We start from the raw sequence: 12300 nt of genomic DNA on the forward strand, positions 1-12300 counted from the left end.
GGCAGTTTTGTTTATCTATCTGGTTCATAGTAACATTTGCCCATCCATCTGTCTTTTCTGAGGTGGAACCAGAAGGTGGAACCTGTAAGCCTCACGCGCTTAAAGGTAGAAATCGAGGTGCACGTTTCTCTGTCCCATCCTGTGACTTGAATCCAAATGTCTTTAAGGGGAGAGGGACTGCAGGGCGTCCCGACCGCTACAGCCTCCGCACAGCTGTTAGGTTTAACGGGACCCGTAGATACGCACGGAGGGCTGGCGCTTCCACCCGAGGCGACTGCGGGGCCCGCAGGCGCAGCCAGGAGGCGCGGAACTCAGGCCTGCCGGGGGCGCCGGGCTCGGTGTAGAGGCCGAGGACGCGGCGAGAAGCAGCTCGGCGGCTGGAGCGTCCCCCGGGGACACGCCGCGGCCTGGCCCTCGCCGCTCCAGTGCGCGCCGCCCGCCCTCACCCGCCCTTCCTCCTTTCCCCGCTACCCCAGCCGAGGCCCCGAGCAGCCGCGGGGCGCTTGGGCCCAGGGCGAGCCAGCCGGCCGCGCCGCCCGCCGCCATGGAGCCCAGGCCCGCCGCACCGGGGCCTCGTCCCGGCGACTCGCGCGGCGCGGAGCAAGCGGCCGCGGCCTCTTCGCCGAGCCCGGCCGGGCCCGAGGCCCAGCCGCGGCGCCGCGCTCCCGCCGTGGCTGCTGTGTTGCCGGCGGGGGGGAGCGGGGAGAGGATGGGCGTCCCCACCCCGAAGCAGTTCTGTCCCATCCTGGAGAGGCCGCTCATCAGCTACACCCTGCAGGCCTTGGAGAGGTAATGCGGCGCCAGGCGCGCCCCGGGTCCCCGGCCCGGCCTCCCGCTCCCTCCCGGCCCGCCTGGGGCAGCCCGCGACACCTGCCCCTGGTGGTGCTTTCGCGCTGGCGCCTTCTCTCGGCGGACTGCGGGGCCGAGCCGACCCGCTCAGTCCCCGCCGCCGACTCGGGCTCCGTCCTCGCTTGCAGTTAGAGATGGGCGGCTCTGCTCCTCTAGCAGAGCGGCATGCAAGCGGGGGCTGCCCCACAGAGCCCTTTCTGTGCCCAGGCCGTCGGGCGGGGGCCGGGGGGGGGAGCTCGGCTCGTGGAGTTGGACTAAGGAAGGAAAGCATGGGTTGGGACTAAGAGACATTTAGCCTTAACAGTGGCCCCAGTGTGGCCTAACGACAAGCAAGCCTTTTCAGGAGTCTCTTCTTTTTCTCAGTCTCTTATTTGCACTCTCCGTGCACGCGTGAATTGGAGTTTTACTTGTGCATCTGACTATACGAACCTTGGTTCGCTTTATCCATTCATTTATAAACACTAGCGAAGTATCTCTTATGACCCTGTGTTGATTAAGAGGTGCTGAAAGTGTACCGAGGGGCAGAATTTAATCCAAGCTTTTCAACGTGGATATGGATTTAAGGGGGCGAGATTCTGAAGTTAAGTCCAATTTGTGCTTTAGCCTGTTACAAAATGCACTGACTTGTAGGGGATATGGAGAGGGAATGGGGGTGGGAGGACTAGGGGAGCCTTAGTGAGGTGAAAAGGGGGTGAGCTATTTATCTTGCTTTAGAGGGCCAGTAGTATGAGCGTGGGGTGAGGCTGGAGGGGTAGAAATAGGGCAAGTTGCAAAGGTCCTTAGACGTGTTGCGAAGGTGTTGAAACGTCTTGAAGCCAGGGTGGTCTTGTGATAGGATGTTAAACCTTGACATGAGCCCTTTGTATCTCAAGAGAGATGACCTCTTTTAGCATAGACTTTGCAGGTGACTTTGATGAAGACTAAGCTAATGAGTTGCTACTAATCAAAGGACAGTAGCCTATTATCCAGAAAAGATCTTCTCCCTGCCCCACGAAGCTGCACACACGACAGAAGCCAAAGGGCCCAAGTTGCTTTGTGTATGGTTATCTTCCTAAATGTTGGCATTTGGAAAACGGAAGCATGAAGAGCCCTAATCACCCTTGATTCAAGTAATCAGGCTGGTGGTTCCATATGAAACTCAGACAAACACTGAAACAGTTCCAGGTGCTTCCCCTATTCTGTAGTCTACCTTTTATCTGGGTATGCATCATTTACAGTATTGGATGCTAGACCTTATGACAACATACCTCATTATGTAGGTAGTATTACAGGAACAATGGATTTTGGCCAGCAGAATCTAACTGCTTAATTATCAGATGTAGCAGAATACAGTGTTTTTTACATTTAATTTTCCTTCCTGTGAAGGAAATTCGGATTATTAGCATCTTTCATCTTCTGAGGGAGCCTGAGATAGGTGGTTACTGGAAAAATCTTTTAAAGTAAAAGAATGTTCTGGGAAGACCTTGTTTATGGAAAAGGGGGAATATGTGTTTTCTTTTGATAACAGCAGTGATAAAATTCTAATAGTAACTACTTAAATCTCCATTTTGAAATACTCTGGGGCTCATTTTTGTCACTGTTAAAATGCCTGAATAACTTAAAGGATGCTTATATTTGGGGTGTGTTTCAGGAAATCCTTGGAAACCTTGCATTACAGGGGCTTAGGTATGGGTGCTTCTGAGCCATTTCCTAAAGGAAGGGCATTCTCTTGACTGCTAATAGGCTTCCTAGAGCATGGTGCTCAAAAGCCTAGGTTATTTCTTCCCCCTCCCCCCGAATTATTCAGGTTCAAATAAGGAAAGGAAATGGAAGCATAAAGTGTGTTGTAAAATTCTTACCTTTTGCTCTTTGGTGAAATTATGCATGCTTACCATTTACTAAGGGGGAGCACAGCTCTCAGTATCCCAAATCAGAAAAGCTGTAATTGGGTGTCACCACAGTCTGTCATCTGGTTTATTTTAGGACAGTGTTCGCTCTCCTTGACCTCTGGGAGCTGTGAATATGGATAGTGTAGAATTTGATTTCAAAGCTCCTTTGTCCCTCATAAGTTAGGATTTTCCTTTCTCAAACTTTTGCCATCTCACAGAGAAGTTGCTGTGAGTAATCTTTACTTCTTAATCTTGACTAAGAAGGATAATCAAGAAAAAATGACCCTTATGGTGTGATCTGTCTTCTGGAATTTTGAGCCAATTTAAAACTACAGTGTACAAGAGCTTTTACCTCTGAAGTTTGGTCCACAATTTTTTTTTTTTAAGATTTTATTTATTTGACAGAGAGACAGCGAGAGAGGGAACACAAACGGGGAGTGGGAGAGGGAGAAGCAGGCTCCTCACTGAGCAGGGAGCCCGATGCGGGGCTTGATCCCAGGACCCTGAGATCATGACCTGAACCGAAGGCAGACGCTTAAGGACTGAGCCACCCAGGCGCCCCATTGGTCCACAATTCTTAAATTGGGATTAGGGAAATGTAAAGAAATGTAGCTAGTTTTGGTTTGAGTTAAACACATGTTTAAATAGCATTATTTCCAGTCTTGCATTTACCCACCCAAAGAGACTAGAAATAGTATAGCCACACAAGGGAAAACGAATGTAAGAGGTGCTGGAGTAGATAAAAGATGATGACAAAATGTTGGAAGAACAGCATGGTAATCAATCAGACTTAACGGTCCTAAGGGAAGTGGGAACAGCTGCGAAGAAGCATTTTGGTTGAAGTCCCAGGCCCTTGGAAAGGTTCAGGAATTAGAGCTACAGGATACTTCGGAAGGTGGGGTAGACAGCTGAAAAACAAAAACAAAAAAAACAAAACAAAAAAACCCCAAAACCCAACTGGTTGAAACCTTCAAAAGAAACCTTTAAACTCCTAGATTGCTGTCAGAATGCTGGAGGCTTATTCTCTGACTCAGCACAGCCAATGGCTGAGTAAGGAGTTCCATGGCCATGGAGGAATTAAGAGCAAGACTGCTGTGTGAAATGATGAGATCCTTAGCTTCTAAGGTAAACTCAAGGGAGTGTCTTCTCAAACAACATGGTATATATTAAAGCACCTGTTCTTCATTCACTGAAAAGAACTTTTTTTTTGCCCCCATTATACTAGCAAGGAACTGAGGTCAAGGGTCCTAGTCCCTTATGTAACTATTGATTTATGACCAGAGTTTCTAAAAGAATTACTGCTTTAAGAAAACTATGTTAATCTGTTTTATTGATTGTTTTGTGTTTGTCTTAAGGAAACTGATTTTTGTGGTTGAGTTGGGTTGCTTTCTTGCCACTTGGAAAATCAGTGGAAGTCCTGTTTTAGTAATTTTGACTCCATGGTATGAGTGTGAGTATGAGTGTGTGTGTGTGTGTGTTGTTTAGGTAAATAGCAGTAGTGTGGTTACTGGATCATAGTGTAGTTCTATTTTTACTTTTTTGAGGAACCTTCATTCTGTTTTCCACAGTGTCTGCCCCAGTTTGCATTCCCACCAACAGTGCATGAGATTTCCTTTTTCTCTACATCCTTATCAATACTTGATGTTTCTGGTGTTACTAATTTTAGCCTTTCTGATGGGTGTGAGGTGGTATCTTGTGGTTTTGATTTGCATTTCCCAGATGATGAGTAATGGTGAGCATCTTTTCATGTGTCTCTTGGATATCTGTATGTCTTCCTTGGAGAAATGTGTGTTCATGTCTTTGCATTTTTTAATTGGATTGTTTGTTTTCGGGGTGTTGAATTTTGTTTTTTATATATTTTGGACATTATCAGATATGTCCTTTGCACATATCTTCTTCCATTCTGTAGGTTGACATTTATTTAGGAGGGGGAGGGGCAGAAGGAGAGGGAGGGAGGGAAAGAATATTAAGCAGGCTCTACATCCAGCCCAGAGTCCAACTCGGGGCTCCATCCCAGGACCCTAAGATTATGACCTGAGCTCAAATCAAGAGGTGGACTGTTAACTGACTGAGACACCCAGGTGCCCCTTAACTTTTAGTTTTGATTGTTTGCTTCACTGTGCAGAACTTTTTATTTTGATGTAGTCCCTCAACTCAGGAGACGTTAAGTACAAAAATGTTGCTATGGCCAGTGTCGGATTACTGCCTATATTCTGTCAAGGATTTATATGGTTTCAGGTCTCACAATTGAGTTAATTTTTGAGTATAGTGAAAGAAAGTGGTCCAGTTTCATTCTTCAGCATGTGGCTGTCCAATTTTCCTAACCTCATTTATTGAAGAAACTGTCTTTTGCCCATTGTATATTCATTCCTCCTTTGACAAGATTAATTGACCATGTAATTGCACATTTCTTTTTGTTTGTTTGTTATATTTTATTGATCTATGTGTATTTTTATACTGCTACCATACTGTTTTATTTTTTTTAATTTTATTTTTCTTAAGTAATTTCTACACCTAACATGGGGCTTATACTTATAACCCCAAGATCAAGAGTCACATGCTCTACCAATTGAGCCAGCCAGGTACCCCCATACTCTTTTAATTACTACTACTTTGTAATATAACTTGAAGTCAGGAATTGTGATTCCTCCAGTTTTGTTTTTCAAGATTGCTTTGGCTATTTGGGGTCTTTTTTGATTCCATACAAATGGGAGGATTGTTCTAGGTCTGTGAAAGATGCTGTTGGTATTTTAATAGGGATTGTATTAGATCTGTAGATAGCTTTGGGTAATAGAGACATTTTAACAATATTTCTTCTTCCAGTCCATGAACACAGAGTGTCTTTCCATTTCTTTGTGTCCTCTTGAATTTCTTTCATCAGTGTTTTTTCAGAGTACAGGTCTTTCACCTCTTTGAATAAGTTTATTCCTAGATACAATGCTGTGGCTAGGACTTGCAGTACTGTGTTGAATAAAAGAGGTGAGCGAGGACATCCTTGTCTTGTTCCTGATGTTAGGGGAAAAGCTCTCCATTTGGCACTGTTGAGTATATTCACTGTGGGTTTTTAATACAAGGCCTTTATTATGTTGAGGTATGTTCCCCCTAGACCTTCTTGGCATAGAGTTTTTATTATGAATGCTTGTTGTACTTTGTTAAATGCTTTTTCTGCATCTATTGAAATGATCATACAGTTTTTATACTTTCTCTTGTCGATGTGACCTATCCTGTTGATGGGTGGATATTGAAGCATTCTTGCATCCCAGGCATAAATCCCACTTGAAAGTGGTGTATGATTTTTTAAAATATATTGTTAGACTTGGTTTGCTAATATTTTGAGGATTTTTGCATCTGTATTTATGAGACATACTGGCCTGTACTTTTTTGTGGTGTCTATATCTGGTTTTTGTATGAGGGTGATAATGGCCTCATAGAATGAATTTGGAAATTTTCCTTCCTCTTGTATTTTTTTTTTTTGAAATAGCTTGAGAAGAATAGGTATTCTTTAAATGTTTAGTAGAATTTGTGTGTGAAGCCATCTGGTTCTGGACTTTCATTTGGCAGTTTTTTGATAACTGATTGAATTTCATTGCTGGTGATTGGTCTTCAAAATTTCTATTTCTGCTTTAGTTTTGGGAGGTTATAGGTTTCTAGGAATTGATCCATTTGTTCTAGGTTGTTCAATTTGGTAGCATATCAGTTTTCATACTCTTAAAATTTATTTCTGTGGTGTTGGCTATTTCTCCTTTTTCATTAGTGATTTTGTTATTTGGGTCGCTTTTTTTTTTTTTTTTTTAATCTTCAATGAGTCTTGCTGAAGGTTTATTTTGTTGATGTATAATTTTTTTTTCCCAAAGAACCAGCTCCTGGTTTCATTGATCCATTTTTTGTTTGTTTGTTTGTTTTAGTTTCTATAGTATTTATTTCCTTTTGCTGGATTTAGGTTTTGTTCTTCTAGCTCCTTTAGGTTTAAGGTTAGGTTTTTTGAGATTTCTCTTGATTCTTGAGGTAGGCCTGTATTGCTATAACCTTCCCTGTTAGAACAGTTTTTGCTGCATACCAAAGATTTTGGACCATTGTGTTTTCATTTTCATTTATTGCTATGTATTTTTAAATTCCTTCTTTTATTTCCTGGTTGACCTATTCATTGTTTTGTAGCATGTTATTTAACCTCCATGTGTTAGTGGTCTTTCCAGATTTTTCTCTTGTGGTTGTTTACCAGTTCCATAGTATTGTCAGAAAAGATGCATAGTATAACTTCAGTCTTTTTGTGTTTGTTGAGGCTTGTTTTAGAGCCTAATATGTGATCTATTCTGGAGAATGTTCCATGTGCTCTTGAAAAGATTGTGTATTCTGTTTTAGGATGGAATGTTCTGAATATGTCTGTTAAATTCATCTGGTGCAATGGGTCACTGAAAGCCACTCGTTTCCTTGTCAAGTTTCTGTTTGGATGATCTGCCCATTGATGTCAGTGAGATGTTAAAGTCCCCTAGTACTATCGATTATTTCCTTTATGTTCATAAAGTCACTGTATGCCTTTTGTTTGGAGCATTTAGTCTATTCACATTCAAAGTAATTACTGATAGATATGTATGTATTGCCATTTTGTTACTTGTTTTGTAGTTGTTTCTATAGATTTTCTCTGATCCTTCTGTCTTTCATGGTTTGCTGGCTTTCTTTGGTGATATATTTGGATCCCTTTCTCTTTTTTCTTTGCATATGTATTGCTTGTTTCTGACTTGTGGTTACCATTAGGTGTGTGTATAACATCTGAGTATAGCAGTCTATATGAAGTTCATGGTCACGTAAGTTTAAATCCATTCTTTACTCCTCTCCTATGTTTTAGTTGTATAAGGTCCTATTTTACATCCTTTTTTTCATTAATGCAGTGTTTAATTTATACACTCATGAGTTAAGTAAAATACATCAGACAACAAATTTTGAAATTTTAAAATTGCCACTGAAGAGAGAAGAGAGAAGAGAACTGATACTTTTGAAGGCCCGTTAACATACCAAGGGAGAGGCTTTTGCTAACAGGATCTCCTGTACTGCTTATAAGTCTATCAAGCAGCTGCTGTTTTCCAGAGGAGGGGCGGGAGGCCGGGAGAAGGCAGTTGACTTTGGCCAAGCGGTACTAACTAATTCTTTTCAATGCGCTAAAAGTTAAGAACACTGAATTTTAATCTCAATCTGCGAACAAATCACCATGGAATGTTTAGACAACTTTATGACATTACAAAATCTGAATGCTTTGGTGAGGGACCTTACTGCATTTCTAAGGCCGTTATAGACAATCTTGGTATTTGGTTGGGGCTTAGAGTTCCTAAAAGCAAAGAATAACACCCCCCCCCCCAACCCTGCCCCACCAACCTTTTTGTTTTTTGTTTGGAGAGGGAGGTGGGGGAGTAAGATGTTGTTAATATGCAAATCTTAAAAAAGCAATGGGCATAACTAATTAAGCATACTTTTATTGGCAAGGGAAGACTTTTTAAGTGTTTTTCTGTACTGGGTACATTCCCCCCCCCCCCCCCCCAGATTTTCAATTTCTTCGGGAGTGAGCTTTTTTTTTTAATTAACATATAATGTATTATTTGTTTCAGGGGTACAGGTCTGTGATTCATCAGTCTTAAACAATACACCGTGCTCACTACAACGCATACCCTCCCCAATGTCCATCACCCAGCCACCCCATTCCCCCCCGCCGCCAAGAAATCCTGTTTGTTTCCTGAGATCATAAGTCTCTCATGGTTTGTCTCCTTCTACATCCTTTTATTTTATGAATCCTTTTTTTTTAAACAGTAAAAGTTATTTTTATTGCTTTTTTGTTTACTTTTCATACTCTGACTTAGTCTTCCTTTTCACCTGGGGTCCCTTTTAATATTTCTTGTACAGATGGTTTAGTGGTCATGAACTCCTCTAGTTTTTATCTGAGAAACTCTTTATCTTTTGTTCTGAATGATAGCCTTCCTGGATAGAGGATTCTTGGTTGCTGATTTTTCCCTTCCCACACTTTGAATATATCCTGTCACTTTCTTCTGGCCTAGAAAATTCTGCTGAAAAATCCCCTGATAGCATTATGGGTTTTCCCTTGAATGTAACTTTCTTCCTTAGCTGCTTGAAAATTTTTTGCCTTTCACTACTTTTTGTACACCCAGTACTTCTTAAAATCTTTTAAATTACATTTAATTACTATATGTCTTGATGTGGACCTATTTAGGTTGAATTTTTTGGGGTGGGGGGCAGGGATCTCTGTGCCTCCTGGATCTGGATAGGTTTCTTTCTTCAGGTAAGGTAAGTTTTCAGCTATTATTTCTTGAAATAAATTTTCTGCCCCCTTACCTCTCTATCATCTGAGATCCCTATAATGCAGATGTTATTATGCTTGGTGTCACGGAGACTATTCTCAATTTGCATAATTCTCTTTCCTCAGATTGGTTATTTATGTTCCATTACTATTCTAGGTTGTTAAATTGTTTCTCTGCTTCATCCAGCCTGCTATTTTTTCCATCAAGTGTATTTTTAATTTCACTTAATGTGTTCTTGATCTGATTCTTTTTTTTTTTTTTTCTCTCTGTTAATGGTCTCACTGATGTCCTCCACTACTCTCTCAAGCCCAGTGGGTATCTTTATGGTCATTACTTTAAATTCTCTATCAGTCATACTACTTAAATCGGTTTTGGTTTGGTCTCTTGCTATGGTTTGGTCCTGTTGTTTCATTTGGGAAATGTTGCTTTGTCTCCTCATTTTGTCTTCCTTTTTGTGTTTTTCTATGTTTGGAAAGTTAGTTACTTCTCTTGCTCCTAACCATAATAACCTTATTAAGAAGTCTTATAGTGCCCTGCAGTGCAGTGTCCCCTATGCCCCAGGTCCTGGGGCATCAGGGACTGTCACCTATGTGTGTCGTGTGTGCTCTGCTATTGAATCTAAGCCTCTTTTTCCTTTACTTGTCTGCAGAGGCCCTCTCTGCCTGTTGTGGGCAGCAAGGTGTGTAGTGGTTTGCTTGTGAATGGAGACTTGCCCCTGCAGGAACTGAGGTGCTGTAAAAGTGCAGGTTAAGGGATGGGGTGTTGACAAGGTTTGCACTGGTCTTCTGGGGAAGGGGCCACCGCAGGGGGACTGACATAAGAGTTACTGGAAAGGGGTGGGTCCACTGCAATGTGTTGGGCTGGCATGACGTGGTGGGGCTTTGTGCAAGCAAGTTAGGTTAGGAGTGTCAGCTCTAAGCTGGTCCTCACAGGTGGCTGTTGTTCATGCTGTGGGGTAGGGGAGGGAAATGGTACCTGCCAGCTCCTTTGTTCCTGGAGGGGTCTCCTAGTGGTACCTGTCTCTTTAGCCTGTGCTCTGAGAAGAGCAAACCACTCTCCCTCCAGTTTGCCCCAAGTATTTTTCAAATTGCTGGTTCTACAGTGTATCTGCATGGGGTGTTGGTCCTGCTGTCTCTAAGGGCAGGGACTCCACTTCCTAAAGTCTTCTGGCGTCTCCCAGAGTGGAGCCTGGGGATTTTTAAAAATTCCAGGCTTTAAGTCTGGCTGGTTTTAAGAACTCAGGAAAGTTGGCTTATTTCACATTCAGAGGCAAATAGTAAAGAGATTTGTTCTCCCAGTGCATGGGCTGGTGATGAAAATCTGTTTTCTGCCCTTCTCAGTGCCACCAGCTCCCTCCCCACCATGGGCGACAAGGACCCTTTTGCTCTTAGACTGTGTCTTGGCCCTTCTTACCTTCACTGTGGCCTCTTCCCTACCTTTAGTTGTGGAGTTTGTTCTTCCAGCCTTCCAGTTGCTTCATGGGTTATTTACACTGGTCGGGTTGTTATCTAGTTGTATTGGTGGGATGAGGTGAACTTAGGGTTCTCCTACTCCACCATCTTCCCAGCTGGTAGGTATATACGTGTAAGTTGATGAACTCAAGGCTTATTAGATTTTCTGACTTACTGGATTGTCTCTAATTTTTGCTTTCTTGTGTACTTGTTCTATCTTACTCTTTCTGAATACCCCTGCAAATTTTATTTAAACAAAATAGAGAAATACATAAATGTTAATTTAAATGAGCAATGTTGAATGCTGGAGTTGAGCTGAAAGTTGGAATGGAGTAGGGAAGAGAGGAGAAATCTGTAGACAGGATTGACAGGTTTTGATGACTAATTGGATTAAGGGTTCAGAAAGAAAAAGGCACTTAGATAGTTGTAGTTGAATAAATATGTTCAAATACATGAATTTGACATTAAAAAAATTATCTTAATGCTTCATTAAGGGTCAAATCTGAGTGAAGGGAAGCAAGCAATAGGCCTATATTTATTAAAAATACAATAGGACTGTGTTTTGTGTAAGTCAGATGACTAGATGTTTTTGTTAAATTCCCAGTGGGAAGGCCCCCATGGGGCTCCTTCAAGAAGAGATTAAGACTGGTAGGTTGGGCTTGACAACTGGGAATCCTTCATGGGCCATGATAAGGAGACCTGACCTTGTGAGGGCATTTGGGAACCAGGCCCTTCATATCAACTCAATACTTAGTTGCTAAAATATGAGGGTGGGTATGGAGGGATGTAAATCTACCAATTATGGCCACAGTACAATCCACGGGCCTAGTCTCTATGAAGACTGTCATGGCAGTCAGCCACCGTTGCCACTGTCCCTTGGGGCCAAACTCCCGCAACCTGGTAAGAGCCCTTTAGAGGGTTTAGTAGGACCTGATTTTCCATCTGTGTATTTAAAAAGCATTTGTTTAAATCTTTTTTCAGCTGATCATATTAAACTGCCCAAGCTGAATACTCGAAGTGATTTTTTTTAACATTGTGGAAGAAAATATGAGAAACGAAAATTTTCCTCAAAATGTCTATAGGTGTAATGGAGCTTGAGGTTAGACTTGTAAGTGCCCATGGCATGTGCTAGGAAGTAAATAAGAGAACTTGATAAAACCCGGCTATGGGAGTTCAGTGTGGACTTGCCTTCAGCTAAGGAGGTCAACCAGATTCATTTATTCAGCAAATATTTGTTCAATAGGCACTGCGTGAGGTCGTTAAGGTTTTTCTCAGTCCCATGATCCTACATTATTAAACTTTAATACTGTAAAAGGCTCTTAATTCTGTAACTAGAAAAGAATGTGAATAAATTCTTTGAAATATAAACAGTACTTAAAAAGGCTTGCAAGTGCTGGGAGTATGCTTGGTTGCTGAACAAAATAGCGTAACAATGTCCTCTCTTAAGAGTGGTCTAAAACCATGTCTTCTAAAAATTTTTTATTGTGACTTATTTTTTTTATTTTTATTTTTTAAGATTGTATTTGACACAGAGAGCACAAGTAGGTAGAGAGGCAGGCAGAGGGGGAGAAGCAGACTCCCTGCTGAACAGGGAGCCCGATGTGGGACTCCATCCCAGGACCCTGGGATCATGACCTGAGCCAAAGGCAGACACTTAGCCAACTGAGCCACACAGGCGCCCCTATTGTGACTTGTTTAAAAGAAGATTTTGCATGATGATTCCATTAAACATGTATTTAAATACACACGTGCACATATTTGAAAGAATTCAAGAAGACCCATCCTTACTTTTGCTATGCATTCTAACTTTACTGTTCTGTTAATTTCTAG

General features: G+C 42.2%; 1 protein-coding gene across 2 annotated transcripts in view; it reads left to right on the forward strand.

Moving 5' to 3' along the window:
• Nucleotides 1-252: 252 nt before the first annotated feature.
• CRPPA (CDP-L-ribitol pyrophosphorylase A) overlaps nucleotides 253-12300 on the forward strand; it is a 307819-nt gene continuing 295771 nt past the window's right edge. Inside the window, exon 1 of one of the 2 annotated variants that reach the window (XM_045864615.3) lies at nucleotides 253-789. In XM_045864615.3, coding sequence (XP_045720571.1) covers nucleotides 545-789 — 245 coding nt within the window. In that variant the 5' untranslated portion in view covers nucleotides 253-544. The remainder of the gene's footprint in view (nucleotides 790-12300) is intronic. The other variant, XR_010406512.1, reaches the window with a different exon arrangement.

This window comes from Mirounga angustirostris, unplaced genomic scaffold (genome assembly GCF_029215605.1).
Source record: "Mirounga angustirostris isolate CCGP_5_RB_7025 unplaced genomic scaffold, mMirAng1.0.hap1 SCAF_12, whole genome shotgun sequence".
NCBI lineage: Eukaryota > Metazoa > Chordata > Mammalia > Carnivora > Phocidae > Mirounga > Mirounga angustirostris.